The sequence below is a fragment of the Petaurus breviceps genome, unplaced genomic scaffold (assembly GCF_028583685.1).
Source record: "Petaurus breviceps papuanus isolate PSGF00001 unplaced genomic scaffold, PetGlider_PUasm1.0 90778, whole genome shotgun sequence".
Lineage (NCBI taxonomy): Eukaryota > Metazoa > Chordata > Mammalia > Diprotodontia > Petauridae > Petaurus > Petaurus breviceps.
The window spans coordinates 4,919,575-4,941,493 of record NW_027187343.1 but is presented as its reverse complement, the minus strand read 5'-3'; the positions used below and the strand labels follow the sequence as shown (position 1 = coordinate 4,941,493).

At 37.6% G+C, this 21,919-nt stretch overlaps 1 protein-coding gene across 1 annotated transcript in view; it reads left to right on the top strand.

The window, feature by feature from the left end:
• CATSPERE (catsper channel auxiliary subunit epsilon) overlaps window positions 1-20,297 on the top strand; it is a 199,715-nt gene extending 179,418 nt beyond the window's left edge. The window contains exons 18-20 of the mRNA XM_069069156.1: window positions 2,166-2,252; window positions 4,774-4,931; window positions 19,273-20,297. Coding sequence (XP_068925257.1) covers window positions 2,166-2,252; window positions 4,774-4,931; window positions 19,273-19,429 — 402 coding nt within the window. The 3' untranslated portion in view covers window positions 19,430-20,297. The remainder of the gene's footprint in view (window positions 1-2,165; window positions 2,253-4,773; window positions 4,932-19,272) is intronic.
• The last annotated feature ends 1,622 nt before the right edge of the window (window positions 20,298-21,919 follow it).

Sequence of the window (21,919 nt, the reverse complement as noted above, 5' to 3'; positions counted from 1 at the left end):
TGGCACAAGCCTGTAATCTCTGCTAATTACAAAGCTGAGGTTGGTAGATCACTTGAGCTCAAGAGTTGTGAGGTATAGTGAGTGAAGCCAATTGGCTGCCTGCACCAAATCTGGCATCTTTGTGAAGAGTCCCTAGGAGCAGGGAGCCATCAGGTTGCATGAGAGGCAAACCAGTGAAGTTGGACACAAAGCAGGCCAAAATTACTTTGCTAAAGATCAGCAGTGGGTAGCCCTTCTACTTCCATCCTGTGAGAGATCCAATCTTTAAAAAAAAAAATCCTCTTCTAAGAAAAAGCAGAGCTAAGCAATTTGAAGGTGATCTACAAAATGTGCTCTAAGACAATAAGGGAGGGTGCGACCTTAATCTGATCATTGAGAGAATGATGAAGGTTGGGACTGTGTGGTAGATTATTATACTGGTCATTAAATATTGATGGTACATGAGATACCATTGGTTTTTGCCAAGGCATTTCACTCTGTAGTCAGCAAAGCACCACGGGCTGATTTTGAAATTATTTAGGTTGATTTAAAAAAAAAAAACCTAGATCGAAATAGATGCTATCAGGACAAAATGGCCATAAATGTCCATAAGAAATGTGAGACCTGTGCTTGAAGAATTCAAAGGAAAATTAGAACTACATATTCTGCAGTATTGAAAGTGTGAATCATCCCTGTGAATGTGTTTGAAAGGATATGCGTGGAGGAAACACAAATGTCCTGGGTAGCAACCATGTGGTAACATGCAGTATAACAGCAAAAGGGCTAGGTGGATGGGTTTGGGGGAGGTAGGAAGGAGAGCATCTCTTATCAACATCTGCCTTAATTCCTTCATTCTAAATTTATGCCTTTATTATATACATTTCTGCCAGAAAAAAAAATGCTAATGTTTACTGGTCTGTCCACATCAACAAAACAAGGCAATGAAATAAACAACAATGTACCCATAAATCCTAGGTAAATCAATTGGAAACATAGTTTTTACTCTGCTGAAATTCTATTCAATCTTATGTATTTTCTGGCTTCAGTAGTTTATGTAATAAAGGTTACATACTGAAGTGCATAGAATCATAAGTTTCAGTCATTTGGGGGAAACTATTTATATAGCAGCAAACATCAATTGAAGCCACCTGATTATTTTATGAACAACTTCAATACACTTCTGATGAGCCAATTTACTGAGAAGCCAGTGTTAGCATCTTTGGTGGGGTATGATATCAATGAGCACTGGAAACTCCCAGTTCCTGCTGCAGCTTCTCTGACAGTAAAAAAAAAACTTCACTAAAAAATAAAATAAAATAAAACATTTTTTAAAGCCAAAGGGGCAGCTAGGTGGTACAGTGAATAGAGTCAGAAGTCCTGGAGTCAGAAGAACCTGAGTTCAAATCCGGCCTCAGTCATTTAACACAACTAGCCATGTGACCTTGGGCAATTGCCCTCCAAAAAACCCCAAAACTTCACTAGATATGGAGAAGGACTAGTGTGGTGATATATGGGTGATAGAAGATGTGAAGGGCCAAAGTGTCCAACACAGTAAGATTTAAGGTTCCTTGCAATGTTAACTATTTTTATTTATTTTCCTTTTGGGCTACCTAGTTGCCTCAGGATTGGTGGCAACTCTGTCCAAATATGAGCCTTGACAGGCAAACTAAACCATTTCCTCTCCATGATGCCAAATCATAGCTGAAGAGTCAAGCCAATCAGTTATTTGTTTGATTCACACAATACTAAGTGGTTAGTTTGATTTCTTTTCACTGAATTGACTTTTTAAATTTGAAGTAAAATTGAATTGATATAACTTCCCTGGGTGCTAATCTAAACACACCTAATGTCAGAGAATGGCTTCTCCTGGCAATTTAGTCTGTTGGTCAAATTATTTAATGTAATTCATCTTTCCCACTTAATTTTTCTAGAGACAAGTAGGGGAAAATAGCTTTTTTTCCCCAAATTTGTAAGGAGAGTTAAATCTTGGTGACTATTCCAAAGGCATTCTTTCCTTCCTCCAGAAAGCAGGGCGATTGTTTGACATTAGTTTGAGAGCAATGATGGAAACCTTCCTCCACACAAATTGTGCAAGTACCATTACTGTATAGGTTAGGGCCAAGAATCTTTGATAATATTTTGAGGAAAATAAGTCTTCTTGACTTTGCAAATACTCTTTTTAACAGGCTGGTTGTGTGAATGAAGCGCAGTCATGGAAGTCAATGAAGGAAGAATACAAAGGCCTCCCCATGGAAGAAATCTGGGGCCCTCATGTAAGAAAAATTAGACTTGTACATTGCTTATTAAAACTGGGTTACTTTGAATTAGAGGATTGTAAGATTTCTATGACATATAAAATTTTATTTGATAACTACAGGCATAAATATTTTAAAGTCATAGTCATATTCTTTAAAATGCTTTGCCATTTCACAGGTTATTGGGCCATATTATTATGTTTGGAGGTAACATGGCACCATAGAGAGCCAAACATAAGGAAGACTCTATGGTCTAGTCATATTGGCTTACGTGATGCTGCTCCCCCACACCCTGTCTTCCATTTCTATGCCTTTGTAGTAGCCATCTGCTATGCCTGGAAGGCCTTCCCTTCTCACTTTTACCTCTCAGAATCTCCCTTTAAGAATGCTTTCTGGGGCAGCTAGGTGGCACAGTGAATATAGCACTGGCCCTGGAGTCAGGAGAACCTGGGTTCAAATCCGGCCTCAGATACTGAACACAAAAACTAGCTGTGTGACCTTTGGCAAGTCACTTAACCCCAATTGCCCTTCCCTCCCCCCTCCAAAAAAAGCAAAAACAAAACAAATAAATTTTTTGCTTTAAAAAAAAAAAAGAATGCCTTCTGCAGATGTCCTTTCCCAGTCCCCCCAGTTGCTCAAGCCCTTCCTTCTCAATCAACCTTCCATCTACTCTACATGTATCTGTTCATGTTCTCTCCCCATTAGAATGTAAATTCTTTGATGGCAAAACTAGATCTGCCTATATACCCAGGACTACGTGCCTGGTACATACTATGAACTTAGTAAATTTTTGCTGATTGATTGACCTTTAAAGTCCCTTCCAACTCTAAGGTTCTCTGCTTTGTAGAACTCTGCAATATTTCAGGGAACACAGAACATTTTGAAAACACTTGAGATATCATTCCCTGAAGTGCACTATTACTCTATTAGTTTAGATTAGGAATTCACAGAAATAGCACTTCACAGCTGGTCTTCACCATGAACTGACTGGAGCTCTATTGCTGGACTCTCCACACCTGTAGGAAGTCCTTCCCCATCTCCAGTTTCCGTTTACAAAATAATAAAACATTCATGGCATAACAGGGCTTTTTATGTCAAATTTTATTATCTGTCATTTCATCCATGTGAGGAACTCTTAAAGATCATAGATCCAGAACCTTTCAGTTCCAAGGTCCAAGGCTATGTGGACCAACTGCCTCATTTTAACATCATAGCACAAGTCTCCCACTCCCACTCAGTTTGGCAGGTCTCCAAAGCTCATAGAGGTGACCACTCAGAGGCAGGTAAGTGGCTAGTGGATAGAGTGCTGCACCTGGATACCTGAGTTCAAATCCAGCCTCAAACACTTACTCTGTGACCCGGGACAAGGCACTTCACCTCTGTGTGCCTCAATTTCCTCACCTATAAAATTGAGGTAATAGTAGCACCTACCTTGCAATGTTTTTGTGAGGATCAAATGAGATGATATTTGTAAAGTGGTTGGCACAGTGCCTGGCAGATAGCAAACATTAAATAAATGCTTGTTTCCTTCCTTCCTTTCCTGAGGCTAGGAGTAGCCATGAGGGATTTGGAATGGTTTTTCTATCTTTTTTTTTTTCTAGTAATAAAGCTCATGAGCCCCAACTAATTTGATTCCCACCATGATTATCAGTTGATATCAATTAGTCAGACTTAATTAGCTTTTAGAAAGGGATATTTCTTCAGATGGAATTGTTGGTGCAAAATATCTCCCTTAAAGGTATGTGGGGGCGGCTAGGTGGCACAGTGAATGGAGCACTGGCCCTGGAGTCAGGAGGACCTGAGTTCAAATCCAGTCTGACACTTAACACTTACTAGGTATGTGACCTTGGGCAAGTCACTTAACCCCAAGTACCCTGCCCTTCCCCTCTCCAAGAAGCAAAAAAAAAAAAGACATGTGTGACACACTCTCCTACCCAAACATTAAAAGTTCAGAGGAAAGTAAACTCAAGATTAGAACATGTACAACAAAGGGAGGTAACTCAGAGCTCCTGAAACCTTTTTGCTATAGTCCTCAACATTTTCCTCTCAGTTATGGTATAGCTTTTCTATCACATTCTTTGTAAAACCTTGAATCTGTTTTCCTCATCCAATTCAGTCTGTCCTTGAATCCTAATATAGATAATGAAGTTAGCTGTTCTAGGGATACTACTGGGGCACCAATGGGAAGGCCAAAATAACAATGCAAATTATACTTAAAAGTTTGTCATCTATGCTTTTTTCTTTTTTTTAATTTTTCTTTTTGCTTTTTTTGGAGGGGGGAAGGTAAGACAATTGGGGTTAAGTGACTTGCCCAAGGTCACATGGCTAGTTTTAAGTGTCTGAGGTCAGATTTTAACTCAGGTCCTCCTGACTCCAGGGCCATTGCTCTATTCACTGTGCCAACCAGCCACCCCTATCTATGCTTTTTCTACCCCAGAGATGCTGTTGCTAAGCATTTACCAAAACACACCCCTGAATGTAGTGAAAGTTTAACAAAATCAGCAAGTGACTTTGATATTTCTATTTCTTATCTATTTAGAATTATAGACACTGCTTTTCATTTTCCCTTGGAAAATCCGGAGACCTATCACAACCATATGAGATCTTCAACTTGACCAATAAAAATGAAATAGTTTGGAAAAATCACCATATTGGCTTTTACGTGTTCCGAGCTCAGATCATTGATCCAAACTACAGGTATATGGAAATGTTTGTCTTGCCATAATTTGATAGTTAAAAGCTTTGTAGCAATAATAATAGTAAGGATAAACTATAGGTTTAAAAAGGTGAAACAAAAAAAAGTAATTATTTTTCTTTAGTATCAGTCAGTATTCCAAACTGAGAAAGAAAATAAGATCAACAGGGTCAAGCAGATATTTTTTAAAGTGAGCAAAGCTGTGAATATTTGAAGGCAGAAGAGGAAACTTTGAAAAAAGAAACTGAGGATGGAGGAGAACTAGGTGGTGGAAGGAGAAGAAAAAAGTTGGATTCAGGGTATAGGTGGAGGGATTTGCTTCGGAGTAGAAAAGGAATACTTCTTTCTTCAAGTTCAGAAGGAAGTATGAAAAGAAAACTGAAAGTCAAGATGGAAAAAAAAAAGGGGTTCAAGTTTTCTGTTTAATCTCTACACTTTCTTCTACCCTTGACTACTCATGCCTTACTGAGGTCAGGGACTGTTTTGCATTTTTATCTCTGAATCCTTCAGGGATTTAACTCAGAGTAGGAAATAAATTAATGCTTGTTGGATTGAATTGAAGGTGATGAAAAGAAAATATGAAGGAAAACCTATCCCTTCCCAAAATGGCTTCAGAAAAGACAAAGTAATGGAAATAATGTCCAAATGAGTACAAAAGAAGTGTATGTAATTAAAATATTTAGTCAGCCCAATCCACTATGGATTGACTCTAATCTACAAACCTAAAATATGATTATGTGTGAAATACACAAATTACAGTACTACCACACCCAAGGCAAAATTCTTTGTTTTATTTTCCATAAAATACCTTCTACGACAGAAGAGTCAAACATGTTGAAGCCCATGACACTCCTGAGTGGGTTTAACCAGATTAAAATATAATTGGGAAATATTTAACAAAATAAATAAAAATACAATGGAATATAGATGCTAACATGTGGTTTTCTAAGACAAAATGCAACCCATAAGGATCCTGAAGTATGGTTTAGTGGCCCTCCTTTCTATTTGCATTCGATACCACTGTTCTACATTATTAGAAAATGAATCCCAAAAAAGGAAAGCTTGAATAAGCTCTGAGATATTTTTTGTTGTTGCTGTTAAGGATAATACACTTGAAATTTAGAAAGATGCTCATTTTTTAAATTGTCATACAATTTTCTTCTTTAATTAAATTCCAAATGACAAAGTTCAGGTGTTTGATTGAACAATATTCAACCAAATAACTATTGGTTACCAACTGTGATTGAGATAATTCAATTCCACAGGTATTAGCCCTTGCTATGTGCTTAATATTGTAAGATGTCCTTCCTACTCTGAAGAGGCTTATATTCTTGTTGGAAAAACAAGATATAGAGATGTAAAACAGTTCAATTACCACAACAATGACATTAAGTAAGCTACAACATAATAAATGTAAATGCAATAGGAATTCAGAGAAAAGAAGAAATACTATAATCTCCCAAATCTCTTTTTCCAACTCTGATCTCTCTTCTGAGCTTAGTTCCTTTCACATACTTTATGTCACTAACAATCTGAACTACAGTTATCCCCTTCCACATCCCCAAGGGTTAGGGGCAGGGCGCCCTGTGATCTGGAAAATCTGTGTAAAAATTTTTGGCCCTCTCTTTATACCAGAAAAGAAGTCTGAATTATTATGGTATTAAAAGATAAAATATGTTGATATTATACAATACTATACATATATGGTATGCATTTCTGAGTTTCTAAACTTTTTCTGTGTTATCTGCTGTCCTTCAACTGCAGTCTGTGACTTCCACAAAACTCCCCAAAAATTCCCATTTAATTTCTTTTTCTGACCTGCAAGACATCAAAACCACAATGGAAAAAGTCATGATGTGGAAGAGTTAACTGTACTGTCTGCCTCTTGAGAACATCTAATGCTTTTCTGCTTCTACCTCTTTGCTCATTTTCTTTGCTATGCTTATAATGTTCTCTTACCCTGTCTTCCCCTGTTGAATTTTTACTCCTCCTTTAGAGCCCAGTTCAAATGATGCCCCCTTCTTGAAAACTTCCATCTCTACTACTCTATTGAAACATCTTCCTCCAAACTAGCCTCCCTACCAACAAATCCAATGGTCTTATTTCTGTCCTTATCCTCCTTGACATTTCTGCAGCATCTGACAATATGGACCATTGCCTCCACCCTCTATTGAATAGTATATACTACTATTTTCACGATAGTACACTCTTGTGATTTTCTAACTATTCCTCCTCCAGTTGTTTTAATGAATTCCCTATCCTTAACCTTTATATGAGGACGCCTCCCAAGGTTTGTCTTTGTACCTCTTCTCTCTTTATAAACACTCCGTTGGTGATCCCAGCAGCTCTCATGGTTTTAATTACCAGTTATGCAGAAAACTTCTAAATTTCTTTCTTCATCTCAGTCTCTCCCCAAAGTTCTAGTCCTTCATCTCTGGCTAATTAGATGTAGAGGTGAATCTGTACTATTGGCCCTCAAAATCAGTGTGTCCAAAATTAAATTCATCATCTCAGCAGAAGCCCTACTATTCCCCCTAACCCTATCTTCCAGTAACCCAGGCCCATTATTTCATTCATAACCATCTTTAACCCTTGCCTCACTCCACATATTCAATTAGCTGCCAAATCCTATCAAGTTCTCCCCTGAAATATCTCTTATATCTATCCTTTTCTCTCCATTCTTATTGCAACCACCTTAGTCCAAGTCCTAATTTGTCCTCACCTTTGAAACAAGAGAATCAATTTCTAACTATGACATTATGAATAATTCTACTATTAATAATGTCTCTAGGTAGCTACTAAAACACCCTCTGCCTGGCAGCTTAGATACAATATAGGGAAATTAGGTCATTCTCTTGTGTCCTTTTCCTCACAGAGAATGGAACTGATTAAGTAAGTTAAGATTCACATTAAATGGTTTGGTTTTATTTATATAGATTGTATAGAAAATTGGATTTTAGGCATATTTTTCTCATATTAATTTTAATATTTTTTATTTATAGTTTCTGTAACCTAACAATCACCTTTGCAATTGAGACATACGGCGTACTTCCTGAGTAAGAAATCAATGGGGATTAATTGGGAAAATTATTAAAACATACTAGATCTCCTTACTGAGTATCAAAAATGGGGGGAAGGAGAAATAAACAAATCAATTTTTTAATTCTGCCTTCTCTAACCCCTATTTTCAATAATATAATTTACTGTATTGTACAATGAAAAAGTAATTCATATCTATTGGGGAAAAAAATTAACCTTTGTGATTTTTAGGTGTCAGTAAATATATTCTTTTTCTGAATCACAAATGGCTTATTTGGAGGAGTAGGTTGGGCTAGGGAATGAACCTTTTTTCCCCCACTGCCAAGCACGGAAATCCTGCTTCTTTTCTCTTTCTGCCTTGTATCATTCATATTCCATATGCAGCAGTCTTCCCTCCATACTGTGCTGTCATTGCCTGTTGGTAAAACCAAGGAAACACATAGTTCAGAACCTTTCCCTGAAGCTTCAGTCCAGACTCAAGATCACAGGGTCAGAAGAGTCCTAATACCTAAAGCTGTGGTAACTTTGCTTCTCCCTCCCCAAAGAAGTATTTCTTTTTTTTTTTTTTTAACCTGAGTACCCAGCGCTATGAATTTCAATAGTTAGCTCTCCTTTATCCATACTAATGTGACAGTCTTTCTACACTCAGAAAGTTTGGGAATGGGGAGACAACACTACATTTCCATAGTACCATGAGGATGCTGTGGATTCATGGGCTGATTCCTCCATTTAAGGCCTTCTCTGTTAAGAAAGGGTCAGTGACAATGTTACTGACCAACTGAAGAGAACATTCAAAAATCAGTGTCACAAAGAATATTCCTCTACCATAATATGCAACTCAAGACCTGAATAAGGTAGGAGATACTGGTGTATCATTTAGCCATGGTCCTATTCAGATGAAATATTTATAATCTTCAAACCAAAGAATTTTCAAATGGGAAAGGACTTTTGAGATCATCTATTTTACATAAACCTCTCATTTTACTTATGAGAAACTGAGGTAAAGAAATGTCCAGTGAATTTTCAAAGGTCACACAGCTATTACCTTGTTTAACTGATTATATAATCCCCTTACAGATTGCTATGACCTAAATTTTATCACTTTTTATAGTTTTAAATTTTACATTCCCCAAGCCTCAGACACTGTATGCTTGCATTTTAAGGAAGTCACCACAAGGTGGGGATGTTGTTGATTTTAGTAGCTCAAACTATAGTCTACTTTACCCAAGAGAGATTTTGAATTGAGAGGAATCAAGTTTTTTCTAAAGTCAATCCCTAATGAGACAATACAAACTCTTATTATCACAATGCAACAACTGAACTTTGAGAGTCATCCTTTTATTGAAAGAATAGAAAATAAGATCAATATGCAAGAAGTACTGTCTTCTATCTATTTTCAATGATTCATTTCAACAAACATTTATTAAGTACTGGAGACACAAAAAAAAAGTCAAACAGTCCCTGTCCTCAAAGAATTTACATTGTGGGCCTGGGGGTAGGGAAGTGCTGCCCACCATGGGCACAAAAAATGAAATATAAAATGCATACAAAATAATTTCTGAGGAGAGAGCCCTAGCAATTGAGGGCATAGGGATGGACTTTCTATAGGAGGTGGCCCCCAGAGCAGATCTTTGAAGGAAATGAGGGATCCTACAAAGCAGAGATGAAGAAGTACAGTCCAAGTGTGGGTGACAGCCAATGCAATCTCAGAGAAGGGAGAATAGCAAGAAGGCTGGTTTGGCGAACACAAAGAGCTATGTGCAATTTACGCAGAGGGCTGGGCAGTATAACTAATTCACTTGATGATGAAGTCAGAATCCCTCCTGCCCTTCCAAAAAAAGTCTCAACTAGGTAGAATTTTAGGTCGAATCTAACCAGATGAAATTTAAAAGAAACTAATGTTGAGTCCTATACAAAATCCACTCTACACCTATGTCTAAATGACTGTTCAATGAGGGAAAATATGTGGGGTTTAAATATGCTCAACCTCAGTCTTATGGTGCAATGTGATTGCCCAAAGTCATTACAGCATAAAATTGCCCATTGTTATTTTAGGCTAAAATGATAGAAGCACACTATTCAAAAGAAGGGAGAAAATCATCCCTGCACTGAATAAGCCATACCTGGATTACTGGGTACAATTCTAGATGCCATATTTTTAAAGGGAAAAGCTGGGGTGCATCCAAGGAAGAACTCAAAATGTCATATGATAATGCATTTAAGGAACTAGATAGCCTGGAAAAGAGAAAGTATGAAAGTGGCTTCCATACAGCTGAAGAACTATGGGAAAGGGAATAAACTCATTCTGAATAATTCTAGAATACGGACCAGGAACAAATGGATATAAGGTTACAATGGGACATATAAAGATGTACTTGCTAACCATTAGGGCTAAACAAAAATGGAATGATCAGTTTTTGAAGTAGTGAGCTCATCACTGGAATTATTCACGTGGAGGCCAGTTAACCATTTTTGAGAGATGTTATGGAGTAAATTCATGTTTTCAGACCCTATGCAGCTCTTCTGATGAAGGGCTTTTTATATCTCAGCTGCATTTAGCTCATGCTGCCAAATTTTTTTTTCAAAGGGTAGAGGCAGTTCAAAACTCATTTAAACAATTTTCCATAACCATTTGCCCTGCTCCATTTCTGATAAATGGATGCTCATTACCTAACCATTTAAGCCTTGGTTATGGATAAGACCTCATCTCTGGCTGTCTCTGAATTTCCTTTTTCTTTCTTTTTTCCTTCCTTCCTTTCCTTTCTTTTTTTTTTTCTTACCAAGTTTGAAAGTACAGTATCTACTCACATGAGAGACTCAATCCCACCAGTGACTGACCTGGTCTGTTACTGACATGGGCTTCTTTGATCCTCCTTAGTCAGCTTTGTGTCCCCCCATTCCCAGGAAATCACTATTTTGATGTTGGAGTTAATGAGGACACTCAATTGACTACTACTGCGTCTCAGAACTCTAGAGCTCAAGTGATCTACCCTGATACCAGGGATAGGTCTGGCTCTTGACTTTCACCTCCTGGCCTGTGCTTGAAACCCATGCATTAGTGACTCAAGTCTTTCCCAAATGACCCAACTTCCTTTTTTCCCCTGGACTTTCTCATTTCAATGCCATTGGTTTAGCCTACTGGACAATATCCTATTCTATCCTTTGATTTATCGTAATTTTATTTAGACTAAATTTTGATCAGTCAAATGGGAGAGAATCTTACACCCTCCACCAACTCCTCCCCCCATTCATTACCCTGATGATTTAAATGATTGTGGCAATATCTAAAGACATTCATATAAAACTCCAAGTGCCCCCAACACTACAGCACCATATTTGTGATTATAGACCAATAAGCTAAGGCAGCTGACATGTTCCCCTCTTGTTAAGAGAATGGGACATACTGGGACATAGACACAGAAAGGCCCACCAGTGCTGCCATTCATGACCTGAAAGGAAAGCTCCCTCTCTAGCCCTCACTGCTGTGGGAGCAGCTAGTGAAAAAAGTAGAACAAGTGTCAAGAATGCAAGATACATTTTCTATGCCCAATGTGTTAAATGCCGGATACAGAAACTGTAGAATATAGCAGCAGATAAACTGGAACCAACCAGGAGATTCACATCACTACATCAGAAAGAGGCAGAAATAGTTCAAAACTTGATCCATTCCACTTCGTTGTCTATAATATGACTCTCCTATTCCAGTTATTTGAGCTTTGACTGTAGACACAGACCTCATCCCTACCTACTCCTGACCCTAGGTTTCTACACCCCAAAATAATTGCCCACTTCTGACTTGACCTTCCATCCCAAAGACTGATGAACCATGGGCATTCTCAGATGACTCTCTCTGCTTTTCTTTATAAAGGAAGCTCATTTTATTTTTAGTATCTCAAGTCTCTCCCACTTAGTGTCTTCATGTAATGTATTGCCTCAGTTGCTCCCTCTGGATTCTGTCCCTGTTCTATCCTTTGATATTCTATGATCTATAATCTCTCTGACTACAGAGAGCCAGACCTAACTTGAGAGAAAAAAAAAAACACTGGATTTGTGATCAGAAAATATCCATTTGCATCCCAGCTCTCCTGCTTAACTACTTTTTTTAAATGAATATTCATTAAGCACTTACTATATGCAAAATGATAGAGATACCAATAGAAAAGCAAGACTTGCTACTCTCAAAGAGTTCATGATCTGATGTGGGAAACCACAAATAGGAGGTTTCAGTAACAAGTCAGATAGAAAGGTCCTTAGGCAGCAGCAGCAAAGCAGATGGTAAGGCACCTCCTTTAAGTGGCTTCCACTGATAAAATCATCATTGTTTTCTGACATTGCCAAGGACTACAGTGTTGAGCTTTCCCCAGCCTCTAGTGCCTGAGGTTGTTGAGGAGGCCAAGCCTGACTACATTTCCACATGGATTATTTCCCTCCCTCTATGATGACTGTGAAAAACCAAAATGACAGAGCTAGTTTGGGGGTTGGGGGGGGGGGAGGAACTGCTATTCTCAAAACCCTCAGGTTCAGAATCCTGGGTTCCCTCCCCTAGATTCTGAGGGGAGGTGGTGACCAAGGTGGTAGCAGTCATCTGACTTGTGTGGCATAACCCTTGCTGCCTCAGGCATATGGTAGGTACTTTAAAATAAAGTTGTTTTTTTTTTAATTAAACTACAAGAACTGAATTCTATGAATAAAAATACCACATAATTATATTTGGAAGTTTGACAGACATTTAGAAATCATCAAGTCCAACCTCTACACCTGAAGTAAGTCCTAGACAAGCTCAGTGAATCATTCATTAACTAGTTTTAAAAATGTATTATTTATTTTTAACATTATTTTTTGAGTTCTGACTTCTGTCCCCACCTCCAAAATCTCCCCCCAACCTAGCAACTGTGAAGACAAGAAATGTGATATCAGTTATATGTAGAAAATCATACAAAGCATTACTTCCATGTTAGCTATGTTTCAACAAAGAAAAAATTAGCAAAAAATAATAAAGAAAGTTAAATAATGCCTCAACCTGCATTCAGACTTCATCAGTTCTTTTTCTGGAAGTGGATACCATTTTTCCTCATAAGTCCTTTGGGATTGTTTTAGACCATTGTACTACTGAGAATAGCTAAGTTATTCACAGTTATTCATCATACAATATTACTGTTACTGTGTACAATGCTCTCCTGGTTCTGCTCAGGTCACTTCGCATCAGGTCATATAAGTCTTCCCAGGTTTTTCCAAAACCATCCTGTTCATCATTTCTGATAGCTCAAGAGTATTTCCTCACAATCTTATATCATAATTTGTCCAGTCAATCCTCTGTTCATCCCCTCAGTTTCCAATTCTTTGCCACCACAAAAAGAGCTCCTATGAATATTTTTGTATATATAGATCCATTTCTTTTCATTGTTTTGTAATACAGATCTAGTAGTGATATTGCTGGGTGACTCTCCAGAATGGCTGGATCCATTCACAACTTCCCCAACAGAGCATTAGTGTCCCAATTTTCTCATATCCCCTTCAATATTTGCCATTTTCCTTTTCTGTCATACTAGCCTTATTAGTATTTTATTTAAAATTTTTGCATCAATATTCATTAGAAAAACTAGTCTAGTAGAGCACTGGCCCTGGAGTCAGGAGTACCTGGGTTTGCATCCAGCCTTAGACACCTGACACACACATACACAAAAACTAGCATGTGACCTTGGGCAAGTCACTTAATCACAGTTGCCCTACACTCCCCCCTCCAAAAAGAAAAAAAAAAAGAAAAATTGGCCTATAGTTTTCTTTCTCTGTTTTTGATCTTGTGTCATAAAAGGAATATGACAGCACCCCTTCTTTGCCTATTTTTCCAAATAAATATAGTATTAGAATTAACTGTTTTTAAAATTCTTGGTAGAATTCACATCGGGTTCTGGGAGTTTTTTCTCAGGGACATTATTTATGGCTTGTTTAATTTCTTTTTCTAAGATAGGGTTATTTAATTATTCTATTTCCTCTCCTGTTAATTTGGGAAATTTATAGTTTTGTAAATATTCATCTATTCATTTAGATTTGCCATCTATAGTAACTCAGAAATCTTCCAAGATAACATCATTACTGTATTTCTTTAAACATTGTATTGATTAAACTATAGGATTTTAAGCGTGTTAAGGTACCTCTCCTCTACTTACTGCTTTTGTAACCTAGAATGTCACTTAATCTCTCTAGACCTCAATTCCATCATCTATAAAACAAAAAGATTGAACTAGATGATCTCTCTTTTAGCTCTAAATCTAAATAACTTCTACCAACCAATTTGTCACTTAGCTCCTGGACTGTTCCTGTCTCTCTGCTGCCCTCCAGTGACAGCATGTATATATAGCCTGCTATTTAATTGTTTGCTGGAAGCAATGGTCCAGGACCAATACCTCCATCCACAGACATTCCGAAAGTGGGTGATACTGGTAGTAGTCTTGGATGGAATTGGGGGGCACTGAATAAAAATGAGGGAGTGGTGGAAGCATAAGAAAAGAAAATTTTGAAAAATCGTTTGTACATGTTTCATCTGTTGTGTAACAGAGTTAACGTCCTAGTGATTACATTATTTTCCAAATGAACAGATAAAATGCAAGTTATAACCAATCAGTGGTGAAGTCCACTGACAGGTCTTAACAAGCAAGTGTTGGCAGGGAAATGTTTCACTCATTGTTGGCAAGTCCAGCGTGCATCAGCAAGAATTTGTGCATGAAATGATTTGTTTACAATACAAAACTATATGGTTATATGATACAATATTGTGTCATCAAAATTTCAATGCAGGAAAAAACCTACAAATTTACAATAAATTATTAAATTAATATGCATCTTTTAAAAATCTATTTCTTTTTGAAATGAAGCTAATTTTTAAAAAATGTTAAAGGATTAAAGAAAGTAGAGTTCCAGTGGGGCACTGAGTAATTTTTTTTTTTAAAGAGGACAGCAGGTCAAATAAGTTTGGGAGCCTGGTCTATAGGATTGGATTAGGAAACCTCTATGGTTCCTTAATACTCTTAAAATTCTATAATTTAAAGAATCGATACAATCCGTGTTTAAAGAAATACAGTCATAATGTTTGCCCCACAATTACCTTGGAAGATTTCTATTTGAGCGCTATAGATGGCAACTGTGGAATAGCAGCTCATCATGGAAATAACACCCCTTTGCTAATTGACTATAAACACATTGTTTTGTGCTATGTGATACCAAAAGACACATCTGAAAAGTCCTGAAAACTCATCTATGGAGCTTAGGAGAAACCTATAGGAGAAAAACTATCGGACAATGCTTGCAAAGGGACCATGGGAGAAAATGCATGCCAGATAAATTCATACCCAACATATATGCAGAAGAAATGTAGGATATAAATTAAGCAAGTATAACTATATATATTGCTAATGTACTGTGAGAAAGGAGGAAGGAGAGACAGATAGGGAGAGAGAGAGTGGGGGAAGAAAGAGAAAGAAAAAGAAAGAGAGTTGTTTTACCCATGTTTTGTTTTGGGTTTTTTTTTTAAAGCAATTGGGGTTAAGTAACTTGCTCAAGGTTACACAGCCAGGTGTTTCTGGGTGGGTACTAAGTGTCTGAGCCCCAGGTCATCCCGACTCTGGGGCCAGTGCTCTTACTCGCTGTGCTACCTGGCCGTCCCTTTACCCATGTTTTCACTTGGGGCAGGTGGTATGGTGTATAAAGTATTAGGTCTCATGTCAGTAATACCTAAGTAAAAACCCAGCCTCAGATATTTATTATCTCTATGACTCTGGACATGTCATATAACCTCTGTTTGCCTCAGTTTCCTCAACTATAAAATGAGAATGATAATAGAACCTATTTCACAGAGTTGTTGTAAGAACAAATGACATAATACTTATGAAGAACTTAGGACAATACCTTGCACATAGTAGGTGCTATATTAATGCTTATTCCTTTCTTCCCAACCATTCCTCCATAGCTCCTTTGACTTTGCCATATAGGAAGTTGGAAGGAGCACCTTCTCCCCAATCATGATATTTTTATCTAATATTTTTGTCGTACTCTTCCATCAAGGTTCATTTATTAAGTTAGTACATTCTACATATAAGTTTGATCAATGTCGAAGCAAATTATATTTTACAATAAATATATTTTAGATTGCTTGACTTATTTTCTTCCTGAATGCATTACTTTGCATTTTCCCTCATAAGACACTTCTGTGCCCTCTCTTGTATCTTTACATCATCTTGTAGTTAAATCCACTCAGTTTTGCTAAATGTTTCACCACTTTCTCCAAGAGTAAACAGAAAGATTTTGCTGTATTCTCTCTCCTCTCCTAATTTTTAGAAGCTATACTCCCTCCTGATAGGACTTTTGACTTTCCCTTTGCCATGCAAGGAATTTGGGGATACTCCCCAAGCACCTGATATTTTTAGCCATTTTTCCTGGGCTTCCAAAAGGGTATTTTTAAAATAATCTTCATAACTCTGAGTCATAACTTTTTTAACTCTTCCATTTTTTCCCTAATGACAGCCCACATTTTGTCACATTTTCTCTGTTTTTTTTAGTCATGGCCTGTGATTCCATCATTGTGGGGGAACATGGAGCTGTGGAAACTCTTTTCACTGATTTTAGACCAGAGGATTCCCCTCTAACACATTCTTTTGGAAAATTTCTTGAGTCACATAGAGATTCTAGAACCACCACCACAGTCACACAGTTAAGTCTACTTCAGAGGCAGGGCCATGATAACCTTCTATCCCCTATATCTTACCACTTCTCATTGCTATATTTTTCACTCTCAACACAAAGGCTAGCCTTGGAGCCAGGAGAACCTGCAGTCAGGGCTTGCCACTGACATATTCTGGCTTTTCACCCCTAGGAAGGTGTAATAGTAATGAAATTTAAAGATCCCTTTGTATTGCCAAGCTAAGAGGTACTTAACACCTAGTTTCAAATTAAGCCTCTGTTAAAGAAACAGAAGGTATGAACCTCTGCTGCTGACATTACAGGAAGGGGCTGAACAGGGAAAAGTTAATACAGTGTATAAGGAAGAGCACAAGCTAGACAATCAGAACTTCTTGGGATAAGCATCGTGGAGGCAGGGCAGCTGCTGCTGGACTGAAGACTGAACTGAGAATTGAGAAGAACTGAGAAAAGGAATGAGAATTGAGAACTGAGAATTTCTTGGAGCAAGCCACATGGAGGCTGGAGTAAGTGATTCTGATTTTGAGAACAGAGCTTATGGTGCCAAGGATTTCCAAGGGCCAGCCAGAGCTGCTGAGGATTTCCGAGGGCCAACTGAAGTTCCTGAGGACTTCTGAGTGCCAGCTGGAGCTGCTGAAAACTGAGGAAGCATGACTGTGGTGCCAGTACTTGGTCTGCCTGTTTTGATGTTACTTTGTCAGATTCGTTTGTTGATAGAGACCTCCAACCTTGTTGGGCCTAGGTTGATTTCAAAGACAGAAAGTGAATTGAAGAGGATGCCGGTGATTGTCTTTGTTAAGCTTTGTCTTCCTAGGAACAGAAACTGCTAAGAACTTGCCTCAGGTTGAGATGAAGAAAAGACCTCTCCTTGGGTATTGAATGCTGTGAAGATATTGTAACCTAGTTGTGACCTAGGGGTGGATGGCCTTAGTGTTTTGTGACTGACCAAATGAATGTATTTTGTCTACAATTGGAAACTAATCTCCAATTGAGACTACCCAGGGGTGGAATACTTTGACTTTTGTACTTTGTGATTGAACTGAGGACTTACGACTTTGTGATTGACTAAATGAATGTACTCTCCCTGGGTGGAGGACTTTGACTTTTGTGCTTTGTGTCCCTTAAGGAGGCTTGTCCTTAAGGATGATTGAATGATTGATTGAGTTTCTAAATAACTAAGTTACTAAATTATTGTTCTTTGTTCAAAACTATGTGACCACTTTGGTGAACACTATGTGGCCATTTTAGTGATAAATTGTTGAGTTGTGACATGGTGAATGCTGTATTTTGATTTTCTGGGATAAGCTGTGGCATTCTGAATGCTGTATCTGGATTTTCCCATGAATTTTTTGCTCCGATTTGTTACTGAATAAATAGAGTCCGCCATACTATGTAATCAGAACCTTGAAAGCTGTTGACAGCAGCAGTCCTCTGGAAAGCTTCTCATGAGTGGCTTTACAGAAGGTCATGTAACCTCTTAGTATTCACAAGAACTCTCCCAAACCTCAAATTACAGTTTGCTGATATGCATGAATAACAGAATTTCTACCTTGAGAGGTTCCCATAGCCATGATATTACAGGTCCAAAAAAAGTATCCACCCACAGTTAACTTTTCTTTTTTTTTTGGGGGGGGGGGGGGAGGCAATCAGGGTTAAGTGATTTGCCCAAGGCCACACAGCCAGTAAGTATCAAGTGTCTGAGGTGAGGCTGAATTTGAACTCAGGTCCTCCTGACTCCAGGGTTGGTGCTTGTTGAGTCGTTTTTTTCAATCATGTCTGACTCTTTGTAACCCCTCTTTGGGGTTTCCTTGGCAAAAATACTGAAATAGTTTCTCATTTTCTTTTCTAGCTCATTTTACAGTTGAGGAAATAGAGACAAACTGAGGGTTAAGTGATTTGCCCAGGGCCACACAGCTAGGATGTCTTCCTAACTCCAGGCCTGGCATTCTATCCCTTGTACCACCTACCTGCCTATTACTTCCTGTAGCAGTGCCTGTTCCCATGACCAAGTCTGTATCTCCCTTTCTTGTTTATTCTAGAATTACCTGTTCCAGAAAATAATCATCAGCTTTATCTAAACAACTTACCTACACCTCCCATCCCAGTAAAATATTGTTTCTATCTATGTTTAAAGCCCCCAACATTATCTGGCATTCCTTCAGTAGAACATAAGCTCCTTGAGGGCAGGACTGTGATGGTGGGGGGTTTTTTTTGGGGGGGGGGTGTTTCATATACATATGCCTGTATACATATATACATATGCATACATATACACACATGTGTGTGAATACATATATACATACACAGCTATATCTAGCACAAGGGTACTCTGCACAGCTCTAGTCACTTATAAATGTTAATTGGATTAGTCTGAGTCAGATGGCTACCTGACTTTTATCCTCTACTCATTTTCATGCATCAGTAACATTTTAACACATGTCACAAAGAAGATAATCACAAGAGCACATCACAATGGTTTTCATATCACAGGGCTAAGATTCCAAAATCTAAAACAAATAAAACCCTGAGTTAAGATTTACAGAAATAAAGAACTAGTAAAAATAAATGCAGGCATAGTAAGTAATTCTTTGTCATTTTGCTTTTCTATTTCAGAACAGATCCCTTTCTTGTTTTCATCTTCCTGATGGCTATGCTGTTTGTGATCTGCATGTGCCTGGTCTTAAGCTACTTCCGGTATTTAGAGATTTTTAAAAAAGTTATTTATGAACCATCTCTAGAATCAAAACGTAAAAAGAAACGAAAATATTAGCAAGACCCCAAACTATATAAAGTTTGTTTACTTAAGTTGAGATTTTTTTGTAACAAGGGAGGATAAAGAAAAACTTATTTTGCCCATAGTAAGTAAGTGCATTTAGGAATCAAAGTTAGCATGTGAAAGATGTTCTCTGTGTTACCCCTAGACTTAAAGTTCCTCCTATTTTTGTGTGATATGTTTCATTAGATTATATCTAATTTTGAAAGATCTTGAATATTCCCATGCTATATTTCAAATAGAGCTGGGCTTGACTAGCATGGTTATTTCTGTGAAACAAATATAATAAGTTCTAAAGTAGTTGATGCTTTCTGTAGAAGTGTGCCATAAGAAATTGGCTGGTCAGATACACAAGTTTGAAGTTTACTTAATATAATGTATATTTAGGAAACCTGAAATCTGAACTAGTATAAATCTGAGAAACTTTAAAGATGACAAATTTACATTTGAAATGTTTTCTGTGGTAAAGTTTGGGGCTGTTTTTGTTTGGGTTTTTTTGTTTGTTTTACAATGAAAGGTAGAAGCTATTTGTTTAGTTGATGGTTACTATGTTTACAATTTTCAAAAAACATATAAGGAATAGCTGATTCTCTATATTAAAGTCCAATTTAAACCTTGAAAAAAAATTGTGTCCTCATTTATTTGGACATTGAATAATAAACCCATCTCAGCTGTTTCAAACAATTTGTATTTTCTAGGAGTTTTGGCAAAAATAAATATTGTATTTTTTCTGCTTTCATTAGTCCAAGAACTACTCATCTATGTTTTCATTTGACAAATGGTATTTAGAAATCTGGAGACATGGTATGAAATAATTATCTTTTTAATCTTCATGTTAAATAATTTATGGAAGATTTTAATGAATTAATAAAATTTTGATTAGTTTGGTTTATGGTATTCATGGACTTCTACAAACAGAATGTGCCTAAGCCTTTAATGGGAATATCTTCTACCATTGGGTCAACCCTCCATGATTTTTGGATGACTTTCTGGCCTCCTACCTCATGAGATCATTCTGTGGATAAGACCCCTGACTGATTTTCCCTAGCATCTTTCTGTCATCTCATTTGATCAATTTAGTTTTCTATCTAGTAACCACCATCCATATGTTATTATTTTCCCATTTGGAGTGGTTTTTTTTTTTTTCAAACCACAAGGGCCCTTGCTATACCAGTGAATTTTTAATTAAAAACATTCTACCTCTGAATATCATTTTGGACGTGTAGCACATGGAGTGGAATATTTATTAATATAGCTTGCTGGTAATCCTAAAATACTAGTATGGCTATCTTAATAGAATGAAAGAGACAAAAATTGTGCAAAGTCAAGGTGTTACTAGAAAGACAAAATGGCTAAAGTCCAAGATCCAGGCTAAGGCTAAAGAGGCTGCATAAGCACGAAGTCCCATCCATCTTCTACTTTTATTCTTTGGAGATACATTACCTTATGTAGCCCCTATAAGAGACTGGAGTCCTTCTCCCAACTCCTTACTCTCACAGATTTAAGTTAGATCCCTGAACAAGGCTATTTTTCCCCCTCAGGATTCTAGAAGTACACAAGGGTGCTCCTTCTCTAACACTATTAGCTTAAGCCCGTTTTGCAGTATGTTTCCCCCAAAATCTATTACCACTAATCAGTGTCCCAGTTCTGTTTAACCAGCTAACAACAATTAGCTTTAACAACTGGATGTTTGTTGGGATAATAAAGCAATGACAGAAGTTGCAAAGCTTCTAAACACCTAGGGACCACACTCTCTGACCTACCACCTTAATCCATAGGAAAAGTGGGCTCAAATTTAACCCAGCTGCCACAATGCATTTGACCCACCAAGTTCACATCTGAATTCAGTATAGCCAGTGGGCAGAGTCATTCCCTTGCTTAAAGGGCCAGGCTTGTTGCATTCAGGGATTAAACCCTAGGTCTCAGGGCTCTGCTGGCATACTGGACTTTGCTGGCTACTGGGACTAGGACTTTGGCTCCCAGCCTCCTGTCACTCAGTACTCCAACCTTTCAAAGTTCTTAAGTTCATAGCAATCTCCAATACCCTTTCACCTAAAAGCAGAAAGGAAAAGAACAGAAGTTCATGTTTATAAGCCACATATCAGCCCCAGGTAGAAAAGGTCCAGGGTCTCTCAGAATATCTCTTATTTTAATACAACCAAAGAGAAGAGTGCAAATGTCCTGGCCAGTTAGCATTCTTGGTTCCAACTCAGCAGTCATTCCCAAAAAAAGTCCCCTTTTTTCACACGGTAAGTTGTTCAGAAACAAAATTACTACAAATTTTCTGATATGGGTAGCAGAATCCTTCCATTACAAGTCATGTTGGGGGTAATGCTTTGTAACTTCTGTTATTGATATATCTTCCAAATAAATATCCACTTGTTAAAGCTAATTGTTAATTGGTTAAACAGAACTGGGACACTAATCACTGGGGAAAACACACTACTGTGGCAATGGAAATAAAGGTAGACTGAGACAGCAAAGATT